The sequence below is a fragment of the Pan troglodytes genome, chromosome 5 (assembly GCF_028858775.2).
Source record: "Pan troglodytes isolate AG18354 chromosome 5, NHGRI_mPanTro3-v2.0_pri, whole genome shotgun sequence".
Taxonomy (NCBI): domain Eukaryota; kingdom Metazoa; phylum Chordata; class Mammalia; order Primates; family Hominidae; genus Pan; species Pan troglodytes.
The window spans coordinates 163,563,642-163,581,870 of record NC_072403.2 but is presented as its reverse complement, the minus strand read 5'-3'; the positions used below and the strand labels follow the sequence as shown (position 1 = coordinate 163,581,870).

The 18,229-nt window shown below is 39.9% G+C and overlaps 1 protein-coding gene and 1 non-coding gene across 2 annotated transcripts in view; one reads left to right on the top strand and one right to left on the bottom strand.

The window, feature by feature from the left end:
- Positions 1-1,996: 1,996 nt before the first annotated feature.
- The window catches only part of CCDC170 (coiled-coil domain containing 170), a 128,348-nt gene continuing 112,115 nt past the window's right edge, over positions 1,997-18,229 (bottom strand). The window contains exons 10-11 of the mRNA XM_527540.9: positions 4,619-4,855; positions 1,997-2,384 (exon numbers count right to left, since the gene is read on the bottom strand). Of these exons, the coding sequence (XP_527540.3) occupies positions 2,184-2,384; positions 4,619-4,855 (438 nt within the window). The 3' untranslated portion in view covers positions 1,997-2,183. The remainder of the gene's footprint in view (positions 2,385-4,618; positions 4,856-18,229) is intronic.
- On the top strand, positions 4,419-4,525 carry LOC112209591 (U6 spliceosomal RNA). Its single transcript, XR_002944427.1, has one exon. It is a non-coding gene; the product is annotated as a U6 spliceosomal RNA (small nuclear RNA).

The window sequence follows — 18,229 nt, the reverse complement described above, 5'->3', positions numbered from 1 at the left end:
AGGCAGGGATGCCCGCTCCACAAGCAAAGCCTGGTCACTCTCCCTCTGTGTGGTCTGTCATCCAACCAACAGGTGTCAAATTCATTCGCTTTCCTTTAGGTTTTTCTGTTTCTTTCTTTCTTTCTTTCTTTCTTCTTCTTTTTTTTTTTTTGGAATCATCCATTCTACATTTATTGGTAGTTTTCCTAAAAGAAGATCTTCACTATTTTTTCCCATTTTATCACTTATTGTCTGTAGCACTGTGGATTCTCAGATTTTTAGTTATTTAAAGTATAACAATCAGTGCATTTGTCAAGCTTAAAAAATTAAAAATATTTTAATATAATCTAGGACTTAGTCCACATTCAAATTTTTACAATTATTGCAAGAATATTTTGTGCTTTTTTTCATTCAAACCAAGATCCAATCTAGTTTTGACCCTTGCAATTGATTGTTTCATCTCTTTAATTTCTTTTAGTCTAGAAGAAAGAAGCCAATAATTTGCTTATTATGACTCTGACTTTTTGTTGTTGCTGTTTTCTGAGACAAGGTCTCTCTCTGTTGCCCAGGCTGGAGTGCAGTAGCGCGATCTCGGCTCATTGCAACCTCCGCCTCCCAGGTTCAAGCAATTCTCGTGTCTCAGCCTCTCGAGTAGCTGGGATTACAGGCACATGCCAACATACCGGGCTTAGTTTTGTATTTTTTGTAGAGACGGGGTTTTGCCATGTTGGCCAGGCTGACTTTGACTTTTTGATGACTCACGAACGGTTGGTTGTATATTTTTCATTTTCTCCTAATGTTCGGGTGCACCAGATTTATTTCTTTCCCTTTCTTTTAATTTCATGCTAGAGCTTCTTTTAAGGACAATAAAAAAATACATCTTATATGATAGAAATAAGATAAATTGTCCAAAAGAGTAACACATTTTTCTCAGTGAAGTTAAGAATATGATTCCCTGAAAAATTTGTAAAATAGAAATTTAAATGGAAAACAGAAAGTGACAGGAATTCATAATAAAATCCTGATCTTAAAAAGGTACCATTGCTGTGGGTGTATTGGATATATTGGTGAATAAGACTGTATAGGATTTCTTCATCTTATAGGGTTGGGCTCCAAATAAAGCTTTCCATTTTAAAGGACTGAGGCCAGCCCTGCTGAAACATTAACAATTACCACCAGATATAATCTGGTAGCAACATTTAGAACAGGCAAGTTTCTTACAGGACCTGAGACCTATGTAAGTTTGATCCAAATGAATTAGGTATATTGCTTTTGCTTTTTGAAGAAATCATATAGCTTACACTTGTAAATCTGTCATTTCTGGACATTAACTTTTTTTTTTTTTTTTTCTGAGATGTAGTTTCACTCTGTCGCCCAGGCTGGAGTGCAGTGGCACAATCTTGGCTCACCGCAGCCTCCGTCTCCTGGGTTCAAGCGCTTCTCCTGCTGAGTAGTTGGGATTACAGGCACGCACCACCACACCTGGCTTATTTTTGTATTTTTAGTAGAAACAGGGTCTCACTATGTTAGCCAGGCTGGTCTTAAACTCCTGACCTCAAATGATATGCCTGCCTTGGCCTCCCAAAGTGCTGGGATTACAGGCATGAACCACTATGACCAGCCCGGACATTAACTCTCGATGGCAGGGTTATTGTCCTTCCTCTATGCAAACAATTCCCACCAGCATCACAGAGATTCAGGAGAAACAGATTCTGCGTAGCAGGAGAAGAGGCATGGCCTTTGAGGCAGGGCCAATGAGTTGTCCATCCTGGTCCCACCACTACCCAACTGCAACCTTGGATAGGTAACTTTATGTCTGAGCCCCAGAAAGGTTGTAAATTAAAAATGTCACAGCTTCTCCACATGGTTATTGTGAGAACTAAATTGGCTAGTAAAGCCCCTGACTTAAAATAGATACCTCCCAATGTTATCTCCCACTCCCATTTCCCAATCTAACTCATGCAATCTGGTGGAATTCTTCTGGATCCTAAAATGCTAGTAAATGAAATAATAGGCGTTTTTAATGCTGAACGTTTATCTAAGGCTGACACTTTTGAGATCGTTTTTGCAAGTGATGCATTCTCACTATATCATCAAAGCATAAAATATTCACAAACTGATCAAATCTCAAAGACATGAGGAATTTGTGAAATTGGGAATTGTGTCCCATGTCTTATGGCCACCTCTCTCAAGAGATACAGTGTTCAATGAAGAAGCTGTAAATGGCCTTGTGGGTGCCTCTCTTGCCCAGTAGTCACATCTTTGAGGCAGGCACAGGTAACAAAGTGATGCTGATGTGAATGGATCAATCTTTCAAGACACTTGATGATTTCATAATCAGGAAGAGCAAGGCTGGTCACGTTCAAGCCTAGCATCTGCGACACCACCTCCCTGAAGTCTGCCAGCTGCAATATCAAACAGAAACTCATTAACTGGGAGAACAAAATGTATCAACTACTGCTGAGCCAAATGCAACAAACAAAAAACCTGTAGAAAACCCAGGTTTGCATGAGGTAGGGAAATTATCTACTCTCTTCCTAGTTCTCTCACTTATAAAATACCAGATTCCAGATAAGTCACATCAACTGCCAACCTTCAGAGATTTCACAATCACTTTTCTGATGAGCCAACTGATGTGGTATTGGCTACTAAGTCAAGAATCCAAGTTAAGTAACCATGAATGAGACCCAGACCTCACTAAGCCTTCATTTTCTCATCTCCAGGTTGGGATTAACCATACACCTACGTCGAAGGGCTGCCCTGAAATTCAGATCACATGAAATGGTGACTGTGTGTGTGCTCTGCATACTAGGAAGAACTAAACAAATGTTGGTGGGGTTGTGTCCACGGATGGTAAACATGCTTTGGGATTTTAGCTGGCTGATAACCTCTTACACTAAAAAAAAAAAAAAAAAGAACAAACAGCAAGAAAGTATAAGCTAATGAAAACAGGAGGACTTCTAAATTACTATCAAGTCATGTCACACAGATCGCCATTTCACAAGCCATATTCCATGGGACTGCTCTGGGACTTCTATTTGTCCATTGAAGAAAGAAAAGTAGGGGCTGGGGACAATGGTTGAAATATGCCTCATACCCCTTCAAATTCTCATAGGCTGGTTTCTGTGGTTCTAGGTTAATGCAAAAGCAGATAAATCAGGGCATCTGGCCAACACCTCATTAAAGGCACCCCCCATTTTAGAAAAGGGATGATCCAAACTGAATACAGTTACATCCAAGAGAATGCCACCCAAACAGTCCCACCCCAGGCTCATTTGCTCTGCAACCCGCTTCCCTTGCAGAGTCCAATTTGGGAATGGTTTTTAGCTATTACAGTTTGAATTTTATGACCCCTCAAAATTCTTATGTTGAAATCTAATGACCAATGTGAAGCTATTAGGAGGTGGGGCCTTTGGTGGGTGATTAGATCATGAGGGTGGAGCCCTCATGAATAAGATTAGTGCCCTTATAAAAGAGGCCCCGGAGAGCTGCCTTGCTCCTTCCACCATGTGAGGACACAGCAAGAAGGGGCTGACTCTGAACCAGGAAGCTGTGCTCAGCAGACACCTTGATCTTGGACTTCTCAGCCTCCAGAACTGTGAGAAAGAGATTTCTATTATTTATAAGCCACCCAGTAGATGGTACTTTGTTATAGCAGCCTGAAGGGACTAAGACACCGACCTAGTCTCCCTGATGAAAAAGTTTCTCTCAGACTTCTACCCTTTCCAAGGTGGCCAAAACTTTTCATTCCGAAGAAGTTTCCTTTCTGAGAACGCTCATTGTGTCGTTTGGCTTTCCCCGTCTCTGCTTGACACATGAACCAAAACAGAGGCAGCCAAAGCAGGGAAAAAAAAATCCTAGGATCAGAGTCCACTCTATGCCCTTTTGAGCTTCAAAAGGAGAAAGAGACAAAAGCCAAAAGCAATGGAGGTCAAGCTGCCCGGTACATGTTTCTTTACGCCTGACCTCCTGATGGACTCACTAGATAAAATGCTCCTTCTTGTAGCCAGCAAGCAAATGAGTACTTTTTTATGGCTTACATCTGTGCCTGGTCGGCCATCAAGTCTGGGTGCCACTGTTTGAGATTTGGGGCTGTTTCCTGCAACTGATCTCTGCTACAGATAAGGCTTCCCTCCTGAGGCCAAAGCCCTGGTTAACGTTAAGAGCTCTATGATGATGCAAACTTCAGAGGCGATCACCTAACATAACAAAAACCTCCCCAGAACCAGAACCTGTTTTTTCACCAAAACCTTTCCGCTGCTTGAATAAGAATGTCTTTTCCTTTCCTACAATTTGTGCCATGGAAATGTGAATAATTTTTCTTAGCGGGGTAAATCATAGTGGTTACTTGAATGCCAAAAAGATGCTGGAGGGGCAGGTGGATATGTTGAAAAGATATAGAAAGCTTTGTAAATTGCTTTTGAATAAATAAGTGACTAGTTCTCGCTTCGGGAGCACATGTGTTAACATTGGAACGATACAGAGAAAATTAGCACGGCCCTCGTAAAACGATGACATACAAATTCATGAAACAGTCCAAACTTTTTAAAAAAGAAATGCAGGAATAAGTATTAATATCAAGCTCTTGAATTGTCCTGTCATTTCCTAAACAAGGTTTCATCACCAGATTTAGACCCACCTGCTTTTCTCTCTTTTCTGCTTCTTCCAGAGATTTTTTTAGTGTCTTCATTTCACTGGTTACCACTTCTATCATGTGTCTGGCCCTTTCTTTATTCTCCTTAGCCTCATGTTCTGTGGTATCCAGTTCTGACTTGACGGACATGAGCTTTTTCTCAGCTTTCTCCTTCATCTTCTCCAGCTGGTCTCTGGATTTGTTTAGATCTTCAATGGCTTTAGTCTGTTCCAAAGTTTTAATCTAGAAAGTCAAGAGAATGCTGATAACTCCTTTTGTATTTAGTGAGGAAAACTGTATAAACATGACAAATCAGAAGTCAATGGAATTCACTTCATACCCTTTTTATGAATAAAGAATGGAGTTCATCCCAAACAGTTAGAGATTTTGCTAAGCATATGTGCTGGACAAACATGTCTTAAGACAGTTACAGCTAAAAACAACACATTAGAGTACCCTTATTTGAAAAATCAATGAGATAAAACTGTAGACAGCATAATTCTGGGGTCAGATTTTAAAATTAAGCCTGCTGGTATGTGCACACACACTCTATGAGGTCCATAAGCAAAAGCACCTTCAACTTTCTGCCCTGACCAATGGGACATTGCTGGTATATAAACATTAGGAAGAGCAAAATGTCCCCTCTTCTAATGCTGTATCCCATGAGAGCCCCACCTTAAATCCATCTCAGCAAGTCTTCACAACTGCTGTGAGGAAAATATAGATGGGCAGTTTTTCAGAAGCGTCTTCTAACTTTACCAGTGAGTCTGGGAGGTGAACAGCTGCAACTGTGGGGAGGAGTGGTGTCTTCCTCTGAGAAGCTGTCCCAAGATCTTAAAGCCAAAACACACAGTATGCTGGAGGGTGAGGCACATTCTCCGTATTAGCTTATTACTTAAGATTAGGCCAGAGTTACTTACAAAAAGAATTTAAGGCCAGATGTGGTGGCTCATGCCTATTATCCCAGCCGGCCAGATCACCTGAGGTCAGGAGTTCGAGATCAGCCTGGCCAACATGGTGAAACACCATCTCTACTAACAAAAAAAAAAAAAAAAAAAAATACAAAAGTTAGCCAGCCATGGTGGCAGGCACCTGTAATCCCAGCTACTCGGGAGGCTGAGGCAGGAGAATCGCTTGAACCCAGGAGGCAGAGGTTGCAGTGAGTCAAGATTGCGCCATTGCACTCCAGCCTGGGCAACAGAGCGAGACTCAGTCTCAAGAAAAAAAAAATGAATGAAATTCTGACACATACTACAACTACAACATGGATGAGCCTTGAAAACATGCTAAGTAAAATAAGCCAGACACAAAAGGACTAATATTTTATAATTCCACTTATATGAAGTACGTAGAATAGGCTAATTCATAGGAATTGTATGTAAGATAGAAGTCACCAGGGGCTGGGGAAGAGGAGAAATGAGAGCTATTGTCTGATGGGCACAAAGTTTCAGTCTGAGATGATAGAAAAATTCTAGATGTGGATAGTGATAATGGTTACACAACACTGTGAATGTACTTAACACCATGGAATTGTACACTTAATAATGGGTAAAATGATATATATTATGTTATTTTTATTTTACCACAATAAAAAAAAGAATTTGAAGCAACTTCACACAGACACAAATTGTTTTCACTGATCATTAAAAATATCAAAGGATGGCTAAAATAAAAAAGAGAGACAATCACAAGTGTTAGCAAGGATGTGAGGAAGCTAGAACTCTCATACACTACTGGTAGGAATGTAAAATGATGTGGCTACTGTGGAAAATAGTTTGCCAGTTTTTAAAATATTAAACATAGAATTACCACATGACCCAGCAATTCCATTCCTAGGCGTATGGGCAAGAGAACTGAAAACTTATGCCCACACAGAAACTGTACACAAATGTTCATAGAAGCATTATTCGTAATCACCAAAAAGTAGAAACAACCTAAATGCCATCAGCTGGCAAATGGAAAAACAAAATGTGGTATAGCCATACAATGGAATATCATTCAGCAGTAAAAAAGAATAGAGTACTGGGACATGCTACCACATAGGTAAACCTTGAAAACATCATGCTAAGGGAAAGAAGCCAATTGCAAAAAAACACATATTCTATTATCCCATTTATATGAAAGATCCAGAAAAGGCCAGGGGCTAGTAGGAGGACAGAATGGGGAGCAACCACTTATGGGTACAGGGTTTCTCTTGGAGGGGATGAAAATGTTTTGAAATATGATAGTGGTGCCATTTGCTATATATGTGCATATACTAAAAATCACTAAATTGTACACTTTTTTTGAGACAGGGTCTTGCTCTGTCACCCAGGCTGGAGTGCAGTGGCACAATCTCAGCTCACTGCAACCTCTGCTTTCTGGTTTCGAGCAATTCTTGTGCCTCAGCTTCCCCAGTAGCTGGGATTACAGGTGTGTGCCACCATGCCCGCTAATTTTTGTATTTTTAGTAGAGATATGGTATTGCCATGCTGGCCAGGCTGGTCTTGGACCCCTGGCCTCAAGTGATCCTCTCACCTCAGCCTCCCAAACTGTTGGGAATACAGTGCACCCGGCCTAAATTGTACACTTTTAAAAAGTGAATTTTATGGTATATCAACTGTATCTTAATAAAACTCTTATTTGAAAGTGCTTTTACAAGGAAGCTCTTTAAAAGGATCAAAATAAATTAATCTGAAATAAATAAATAAACATATCAGTAAGGAATGAATAGACAAAGAGCAAACAAAGACCAGTACAGCTCTGAATTTAGTCCTGCGCTTCCTGACAATTGAGGTAAACTGTTCAGGTATATTCTCAAAGAAAAAGCATTATTTTGTGTTTTCGTTTTGTGGTTAGATCATTAAAAAAAAAACAAGTAAGAAAGTAACAGAATAAAAGACACCAAATAATAAGTATTTGCTGTTTTCTTCCTTCCCTCCCATCCCTTCTTTCCTAAGAAGAAAAGATGTTTTCTTGATGCATCTACTTTTATCTAATTGCTTCTAGGGTAGAATTTGGGTAAAGGGGGAGATTGTCAGGAAGGAAGCAAGCCAGGGAGGCTAAATTGACCTACACGGTAAAGAGCTGAGAGAGAAGTGGGGAGAAAAATGAAGTCTATGCTAACTAGGCTGCAGGAAAGCCTTCCTGACGAAACCTAGAATCATGCAAGAGGGAACTGTGAGAAGGCATTGGTGTTGTGCAGCACTGTAATGAGAGAGAAAGGGGAATGAGAATGTTAATGCCCCAGTGAATGAATTTCTTTGTATTTTTTTACTGATGATAATAAAACAAACAACTGTCATTTAGTTGTTCGACTCCTGATTATGTATTGCTGAAGGGCTTTGAGATGACTATGACTTACGTTGATGACATGTGGAGACTACTGTCAGAGATTGAAATCTCTCCCTACGGTTGGGCATAGAGTGCATCTTCACTGTGGCTGAGCATCTGAATAATGGCACAAGTGAGCCTGTTCTACACTCTGAAGGCTCTCACTATCCCACTAGAAAGTCTGAGGAATGGGAGCAACTGTTCTAAGATTAGGACATGATCTAGAGGAGATGTGACTGCTTGGGATATAGATGTCCAGATGGAAAAAATCAGATTTATTTATACCATTTTGTGTGACATCACTAAATTGAGGAATCCAGAGTCAAATACCTGCTGAACTCATAAACTAGAAACCAGTTTTGGCCAGGCGTAGTGGCTCATACCTGTAATCCCAGCACTTTGGGAGACCAAGGCGGGTGGATCACGAGGTCAGGAGTTCGAGACCAGCCTGGCCAAGATAGTGAAACCCCATCTCTATTAAAAATGCAAAAATTAGCTGGTTGTGGTGGCGGGGGCCTGTACTCCCAGCTACTCAGGAGGCTGAGGCAGGAGAATCACTTGAACCCAGGAGGTGGAAGTTGCAGTGAGCAGAGACCACACCATTCACTCCAGCCTGGGTGACAGAGTGAGACTCCGTCACAAAAAAACAAAAACAAAAACAGTTTTTACCTACTATAACCCATAGAACTTCTTAAGGCACAAAACTTCTTTTGCTACAGTCTGAACGTTTGTGTCCTCCTAAATTCATATGTTGAAATTCTAACCTCCACAATGATGATATTAAGAAGTGGGACCTCTGGAAGTTGCTTAGGTTATGAAGGCAGAGCCATCTTGAATGGGATTAATGCTCTTATAGAAGAGGCCCCAGAGAGCTGCCTCACACCTTCTACCATGTGAAGACACAGCAAGAAGGCATCATCTATGAACAAGGAAGCATGCTCTCACCAGACATCAAATCTGCTGGCACCTTGATTTTTAACTTCCCAGCCTCTAGAACTGTAAGAAATTTCTGTTGTTTATAAGCCATCCCGTTTATGGTATTTTGTTATGGCAGCCTTAATAGACTAAGATAACTTTCTTTCTTTTTTTTTTCAGATGGGGTTTTGCTCTTGTCACCCAGACTGGAGTGCAGTGGCACAATCTCGGCTCACTGCAACCTCCGCCTCCCGGGTTCAAGCGATTCCCCTGCCTCAGCCTCCAGAGTAGCTGGACTACAGGCGCGCGCCACCACTCCTGGCTAATTTTTGTATTTTTAGTAGAGATGGGGTTTCACCATGTTGGCCAAGATGTTCTTGATCTTCTCACCTTGTGATCCGCCCACCTCAACCTCCCAAAGTGCTGAGAGACTAAGACACCTTTCTAGACAGAGAGGAGGCCGATGGCAGACATTCTCAGACAGGTTTGTAGCTATTGACCTGGCTGCATCAAAGGAGATGAAATCCCTTAGAAATTGACAGCTTCTATGAAATTTACAATCAAGAAGGCATAAGAACAACTGCTGCAGCTTCAGAACTATGCAGAAAATAAAATGTCAACAGCTGGGAGAAAAAAATTCTAAGTGAGCAATGGAGCCAGTGAAAAATATCACCAGTAGAGCAGGCACCTGAGACAGGGAAATGGCACCCACTAAGTGCAGGTCTACAGGGGCTGACCTTGCAGACCATTTATGGATCCCAAGTTACCAAAACCCTTATTTGATTATGAACTGCATAGTAGATACCAATACATCAGAGCATTGTCTCAATGTTAATACCTATCTGTGCTGATTGTATTGTGGTCGTGTAAGAGAATGAACGCCCTTGTTCTTAAGTGATACGTGGGAAAATATTTGAGGGGTGAAGTGTCATGATGTTTGCTACTTACTCTCACATGCTTTGGCAAAAATAAAACATCTCTCTCTCTCCAGGCAAAATATAGTAATCAGTAAAATATTAACAATCTGTGTGAAGGGTAAAAGAGTATCCATTATACTATTCCTGCCATTTTCTACAGCTTAGACATTTTTCAAAACAATTAAATATTTTCAAAACAAGAAGCTGGGAAAGGGAAAGTATTGATCATGGATCCTACTAGTAGAATTTTTTCAATATATATGTATACATAATTATAAGTTACATAAGCATATTGCTCAAAATAATATATTCTGTAGACCATTAAACATTTTATAAAATGGGGACATTACATTGATTAAGTAAATATCAATGTTTAAAACAAAGTGATCTCCCTTTAAAACAAAGAGATTCCTTTCACTTACAAACTATCTCACTGCTACAAAGAAAATATGTGGCAAATGGTAAATTGCTGGGATTGGTATGTTGAATTTTAAACCTTGTATTTATAAAAGAACAGATACATTCAGCCTGTCTGTTCAGATTGGGAAAACATTTACAGTGGGCTATCTACCAAAGGTGATGGAACACAGCTTGGAGGTCTAGAAGCTCATGAATCAAGTCCTAATGAGAAGAATTTGTTGCCAAGAATCTCTAAAAAATATGAGACTTTATCAGAATCCTCAGGGCTGCCTGAATCTTTGTTCCCGGGAAGCAAGAACAAGTAATGGAGCTCCGAGCCAAGCCACCAGGGCAGAACAGGGAGCCAATAGTGGTGAAGAAAGCCTCAAACCCAGCAACAGATTCCTGAGAGTGGAATGGGACTAAGTCGGTTTCTTAATCTTCCTAAGGGAACTCCTCAGACCCAGCTCAGAGTTCAGCGAGAGACTGTGCCCCTAATTTTCTTCCAGTGGGACAGAACTGGTCATAAACAAGATTGATGTGCCACTCAGACTCTAGCAAGGGCAGAGAAGTTTCCAAGTGTGCTTTGCTGTCATAAACACTGTATCTACTGTCTGCTTCCTTAAAGAAAAGAATTTTAAAATCTGGTGAACAATTCTCTCATGTTATAAGGGCCAAAGACCCAGAAAGGGAAGATGATCAAATTTAAATTTTGGTGTGTTGGCTCCCTGAGAGGATCTAAATTCTCCAGCTGGAAGGTTTCAGGAAGCTGCATTGAAAACACCACCCAGTAGGAGCCAGGAAGTGAACTCAGGCTCTCTGAATGGGATAGGACAGCAAAGTGGGAGATTCTTTTGATGGCCCGAATAGATGCTGTGTCCCTCTTTGAAAAGGACACAAAAACTTAACTAAGTAGCAAACATCATCAAGATGGCTAACTAAAGGCAACCAACACTCATCTCTACCACAAAGAAGGACCAAAACAACAAATAACCACACATCAAACAGTGTCTAGGGAGGAACACTGAAATTCAGCAAGGAAGTGACAAAGACCTTCTGAGATGCAAAAACTCAGGAAGGCAGCATAGAAAGGAAAGCAAAGCAGTCAGCCAGGATCAGCTTGGAGCAAAGAGAGACTTCCCACTGAAGGAAAAAGGTAAGTGGGAGATCCCTAACAGTCCACAGTCATATCATGGACATCTATAAAGTTAGCTACAGGAGACCACAGCCCTTACAGGACACAAGCGCAGTATAATGAGCTGCCTGGAGTCCATGTGACCTCATTATTCCAGAGAGGAAATTTATGCTGAGGCAAACTCACTTCCTGAGACCGAAAGTGCATGCTCCCCAGAGCCTGACAGCCACCTACTCATGGCCTTCTGCCATGACCACTGGCAGTCTGACCCCACTTCCAGTGGTGGGACCACCTCATCTCTGCATGTGTCACCAGAGGCCCAAGGAACAGCCTGCCATGCATCTCCATCCCCAGCAAAGCCACACCACAGCCTCTACAAAACACCACACCCTAGGCCACTGAAGTACTCACAGATACCGCTAACATTGATTACAGCTAAAGAAATCATACAGAGACTACACAACTGTACCCTCCCAGAACCAAAGCCAAAACACCCTACCCAATCAACAATATAGGCCATATCTACAGGAAAAAGTCTTTCCCTACAAAAGCGGTTTCATAAAATTGGAAGAAGTGTTTGTTTCAACAGATGTACAGATACAAACGTAGGGACACAAGACACATGAAAAAAGCAAGTACACCTCCACAGGAACACAATAAAACTTCAGTAACAAATCCCAAAGAAAAGGACCTCTATGAAATGCTTGACAAAGAATTCAAATCATGATCTTAAGGAAACTCAATGAAATAAAAGAGATAATTCAATGAAATAAGAAAAAATCATGATCTGAATAAGAAAGTCAGCAAAGAAATAAATATAAGAAAAAGAACCAAGGTTAAGTCTTGGAACTGAAGAATTCAATTAATAAAATTAAAAACATTATTGAGAGCTTCAACAATAGACTAGATCATGCAGAAGAAATAATTTCTAAACCTGAAAACAGGTCTCTTGAAATAACCCAGTCCAAAAAAGAAAAAATAATGAAGAAAGTCTATGTGGCATAGGTACACCATTAAGTGAACAAATATTTGCATTACTGGAAGTTACAGAAGGAAAAGGGATGGAAAACACATTAAAATCCTATTCAATGAAATACTAGTTGAAAATGTCCCAAGTCTTGTGAGAGATATAGACAGACAGAGACAGGAAGCTCAAAGATCCCCAAATAGTTTCAACCCAAAAAACCTCTCTCAGGCACATTATAGTCTAAAAGTCAAAAGTCAAAGACAAAAAGAGAATTCTAAAAACAGCAAAAGAAAAGCATAAAGTCACATATAAGTGAACTTCCATCAGATTAACAGTGGATTTCTCAAGAGAAACCTTACAGGTTAGGAGAGAATGGGATTCAAAGTGCTAAAAGGAAAAAAAAAATGCCTATCAACAATACACAGCCAACAAAGTTATTCTTTTTCCCAGACAAGCAAAAACTGAGGGAACTCAACACCCTTAGACAAGCGCAAGAAGAAATGTTTGAGTCCTACATCTAGAAGCAAAAAGATATTTACCAGAATGAAAACACATGAAAGTTAAAACTCACTATTAAAGCAGATACACAAATGGGAAAGAGAAAGGAATCAAATGTTATCACTACAAAAATCACCAAACTGCAAACTGCGAAGATAAACAATAAGAGAGGAAAAAAGGAACAAATGATATATTAAAAACCAGAAAACATTTACCAAAATGAAAGGAGTAAGTCCTCACTTATGAATAACAACCTTGAATGTAAATAGTTTAAATTCCTCAATTAAAAAATATAGACTGAAAATACATTTCTCTCCAAGGTCAACCCCTGTAGACCCACACTTAGTAGGGGATATTTTTCTGTCTCAAGTGCCTGCTCTACTGATGCCACCACAAACAAACAACAAAATGGCAATAACAAGATCTTACTTATCAGTAATAACATTGAATGTAAATGGTCTAAGCTCTCCAATTAGTGGCTAAATGGATTTTTTTTTTAACTCAACTATATGCTGCCTATAAGAAATCAACTTCACCTGTAAAGACACATAGACTGAATGTGAACAGACAGAAAAAGATAATTTAAGCAAACAAAAGCCAAAATCAAGCAGAACTAGCTATACTTAGAAAACAAGCTAAATTTTAAGTAAGAAAAAGATGAAAAAGGTGATTATATAATGATGAAAAGAACAATTCAATAAGAGGATATAACAATTGTAAATATATATGTATCCAACACACCCAGATACATAAAGCAAATATTGTTAGAGATAACAAGAGAGATAAATTCCATTATAATAATAGTTGAGGACTTCAACACCTCACACTCAGTATTGCACAGATCCTGTAGACAGAAAAATCAACAAAGAATTCTTGGACATAAACTATACTATGGAACAATTTGACCTAATTAACATTTACAGAATATTTCATTCAACTACTGCAGAATACATGCTCTTCTCATCAGCACATGGAATATTCTCCATGATAAACCATACGTTAGACCACAAAACAAGTCTCAACGAATTTTTTAAAATAGAAATCATACCAAGTATCTTTTTAGACCACAGTGGACTAAAATTAGAAATCAATCACAAGAGAAACTTTGGAAATTCTACAAATACATGGAAATTAAACAACATGCACCTGAATGACAAATGGAGTCAAGGAAGAAATTAAGAAGAAAATCCAAAAAATTCTTGAAACAAATGAAAATAGAAGCACAACATATTAAAACCCGTGAAATACAGCAAAAGCAGTACTAAGAGAAAAATTTATAGCAATAATGCCTACATCAAAATGATAAAAAGATTTTTGTTTTCAAAATGGTGGCATAGGCCAGGTGCAGTGGCTCACGCCTGTAATCCCAACAGCTTGGGCAGCACAGGTGGGTGGATCACCTGAGGTCAGGAGTTCGAGACCATGCTGGCCAAAATGCTGAAACCCCGTCTCTACTAAAAATACAAAAGTTAGCCAGGCGTAATGGCACGTACCTGTAATCCCAGCTACTTGGGTGGCTGAGTAAGAAGAATTGCTTGAACTCAGGAGGCAGAGGTTGCAGTGAGCTGAGATCACGCCATTGCACTCCAGCCTGGGCAACAGAGTAAGACTCTGTCTCAAAAAAAAAAAAATTGGCGGCATAGAAGCAAGCTGGTGGCACTGTTCCCCCGGAACTCCAAGATATACAAAAACAAAAACAAATATGCAGCACCAAGATTATCACCAGCAATAGCCCAGAACTCAAATATAAAGATGAGACAGTTCCTGGAGCCAGAGAGAAGTGAAAAAACTCTAAACAGAGAGTAAGAAAATCAGACTTCCATAGCCACAATGCCCCTCCCCACAACCTTCCCAGCACCACAAGTGCAGAAAACCTCCCCAGACTCATGGTTTCTACAATGGAAAAAGTAAGATCAAGGTGAACAACCAACTTCCCCAACATCTTAAGTTCCCTGGTAAGAGGCCAGTTCCTGCCTCAACCCACAGAAAGCAGCTACTTTGAGTGCCTGAAGGGAAAAATATATCAGAGGACAGCCAGAGACAAACAGGGGAGACAGCTCTGTAACTTGACTGAAGGAAACGCCAAATCAGAATGGCATCTGTTCAGCAGGACCACAGTGTAGGAGGTATGTTCCATACATCTCCTGGGCGTGAACCCTCGCTAGCCTCCCACACTGCCAGAATATCCCCTTTGCGACATTTCCCATTTGGGATAGGCAATGCTCCAATCATTGACTAGAGCTGAGGCAAACACAGGCTTGAGGCATCCTCAATCCATGTATCAATACTATTCTACCATAATAAAGCATGAAATCCTGTCATTCACAACAACATGGATGAGTCTAGAGGACATTATGTAAAGTGAAATAAGCCAGGTACAGAAAGATAAATACCACATATTCTCACTCATATGTAAAAGCTAAAAAAGTTGAGTGCATAGATGCAGAGAGTAGAATTGTGGTTATTAGAGGCTGGGAAGGGTGGGGGCAGGGCACAGGAAAAGGTTGGTTAATGGATACAGAATTACAGCTGGATAGAAGGAATAAGTTTTAGCGTTCTAAAGCACTATAGGGTGATTCTAGTTAACAACAATTTATTGTACATTTTCAAATAGCTAGAAGAGAAGATTTTGAATGTTTCCAACTAAAATAAATGATAAAATATTTGAGGTGATGGATACACTAATTACCTTGATTTGTTCATTATCCATTGTATATATGCATCAAAATATCACTCTGTATCCCAAAAATATGTACAGTTGTTATGTGAAACTAAAAATGAAAGAAAAAGGTGTAACTAAGCAGGAATGTAGCAGAAATCAAAGATGAATGTTCAGATTTGCAGTCTGGGCTCACTTCCCCTCCTTCCCTACCGTAAGAGCACGTGTCGAAATCAGGGCAATTAGCATTATCCATCGCCTTAAACATTTACCATTTCTTTGTGTTGGAAACATTCAAAATCCTCTTTTCTAGCTATTCGAAGGTATACAATAAAGTATTGTTAACTATAGTCATCCTACAGTGTTATAGAACACTAAAACCTATTCCTCCTATCCAGCTGTAATGTTGTAGCCATTAACCAACACACCTTTCTCAGCTCCTAATAAGGACACACCCCTCCACTCCTTCACCATCTGACCCCCAGGAGCATGCCTCTTGCTGGAGATCTGCTTGCTGTATACGTTCAGAAGTGGGAAAAGCTCAAAGCAGTCCCAGAAATCCAATGGATCTACATCATGGGAGCTGAGTATGAGATGGGAGCTCAGGGGAAAAAAATTAAGAAAGGCTATACTCATTGGGTTGGAGAAGGTTCTGGAGTGGGGAAGGAATGTGGGGAGATGCTGTCTTGTGTGGGAGATATAAAGAGAGTTAGAAAGTGGGAGAGAACTTCACAGGTGGCTGAAGAATGTTAATCCCTTTTGGTGTTTCCTTGAAAGAGTGCAATGAAGATAATGAGCTTTCCACTAGTTTTTGGTTATCTGACTGCTGATCTTCGGCCATAGCTCCCTACTAAGGTTTGGCCACATGATATAGGCTGATAGCTGATGGCTCTCCACCAAATAGCTACTTACTTTATTTCTTACTGTACAGAATAAAGACCCATTTCTCAGACCGACTTCACTTAAATGAGGTCCAGGGACTAAGTTACTAAGTTCTGGCCAATGGAGACATAAGAAGTGTTGTATCATTCCTGGAAAGCAGCACACAGGGTGTCCTTCCACTGTCCCTCCTTCCTGATGACTAGAGTGAAGCTGGAGCCCCAGCAGCTAGCTTGGCCTAGAAGATGGCATTGAGGACTAAAGCCATTGCTAGGATACTGAAGCAGAAGGTTGAAAACTGAGGTCACCAGGTGCTTCTTTCCAGTGAGAAGGGAATAAATGCCTCTCCTCTCTAAGCCACTGATATCATGGGGTGTTTCAATATATTGAGCTGAAACTAATGATAACTGATGCAGGCCATAAAGCACCTAGCATGATATAAATTACACAAAGCACTTTCTTCATCTTCTGCCATTCTGCCACATGATTTCAGTACTTGGCATTTGCATTTGTGTATAAGGCTATGTTTGTGCCAATTAGTAGTTATCCTGGGCTAATAAGAAAATGGTAAAGGCAGAGTTAATACATAAATAATGTGTTCATGCAAAGTGAAAGCCAAACTATGTCATGGCATAGGTACAAATAAAGTATCTGCAGTATTAAAATAAAACACATGGTACAATAACTCCTATACCCTTAGGGAAAACAAACTTTAAACATGCCAAACTCAAAAGATAATAAACTTTAAACATGCCAAACTCAAAAGATAATAAACTTTAAACATGCCAAACTCAAAAGAACTTGCATCATGAGCAGTTGGTACCACACATTCTTATTAATGGATGTATTAGTCCATTAATGGATAGTATATAGTCCATGCTATAAAGAAATACCCAGCTGGGCACGTTGTCTCATGCCTGTAATCCCAGCACTTTAGGAGGCCGAGGAGGGGGGATCACCTGAGGTCAGGAGTTCACGACCAGCCTGGCCAACATGGTGAAACCCCATCTCTACTAAAAATACAAAAAAACTAGCCGGGCATGGTGGCACACGCCTGTAATCCCAGCAACTCAAGAGGCTGAAGCAGGAGAATCGCTTGAACCTGGGAGGTGGAGGTTGCAGTGAGCCGAGATTGTGCCATTGCACTCCACCCTGGGCAACAAGAGCGGAACTCCATCTCAAAAAAAAAAAAAAAGAAAGAAATATCTGAGACTGGGTAATTTATAACAGAAATAAATTTAATTGACTCACAGTTCCGCATCGCCGGGGAGACCTCAGGAAACTTACAATCATGGTAGAAGGGGAAGCAGGCATGTCTTACATGGTGGCAGGTAAGAGTGAGAGCATGTGAAGAAGGAACTGTCAAACACTTATAAAACAATCAGATCTCATGAGAACTCACTATCATGAGAACAGCAAGGGGAAAACCGCTCCTATGATCCAATCACCTCCCTCCCTCAATATATGGGGATTACAATTCAAGATGACATTTGGGTAGGGACACAGAGCCAAACCATATCAATGGTGATTTTAGTAAAATAATCTATCACATTGAATTAATATCCCTAATTTTTAAAATTCTATTTTAACCTTTGTTTTGATTTTTGAACTGATATGGATTTCATAATATTAAGAAACATAATAAGATTAAGAAATTTCTATGTAGTTTTAAGTTTGTACATTGTAAATATAATAAAATTATTTTAACTCAATACAGGTAGGGGAATTCATGAAAAAACATTTTACTTGCAAAAAGGATTTCTATTATACTTATGTTTGCCTGCCAAATTAAAATATAATAGTATCTGGAAAGGTCTACTTTTTCTTGGTCTAGAATTCGGAGTAAATTTACAGCCTGGGTCTTAAAACAGAAGATTTATATAACCTAGGCATCAAGGTCTTCAATCATGGTTTTGAAACAGACATAGAAACGAGT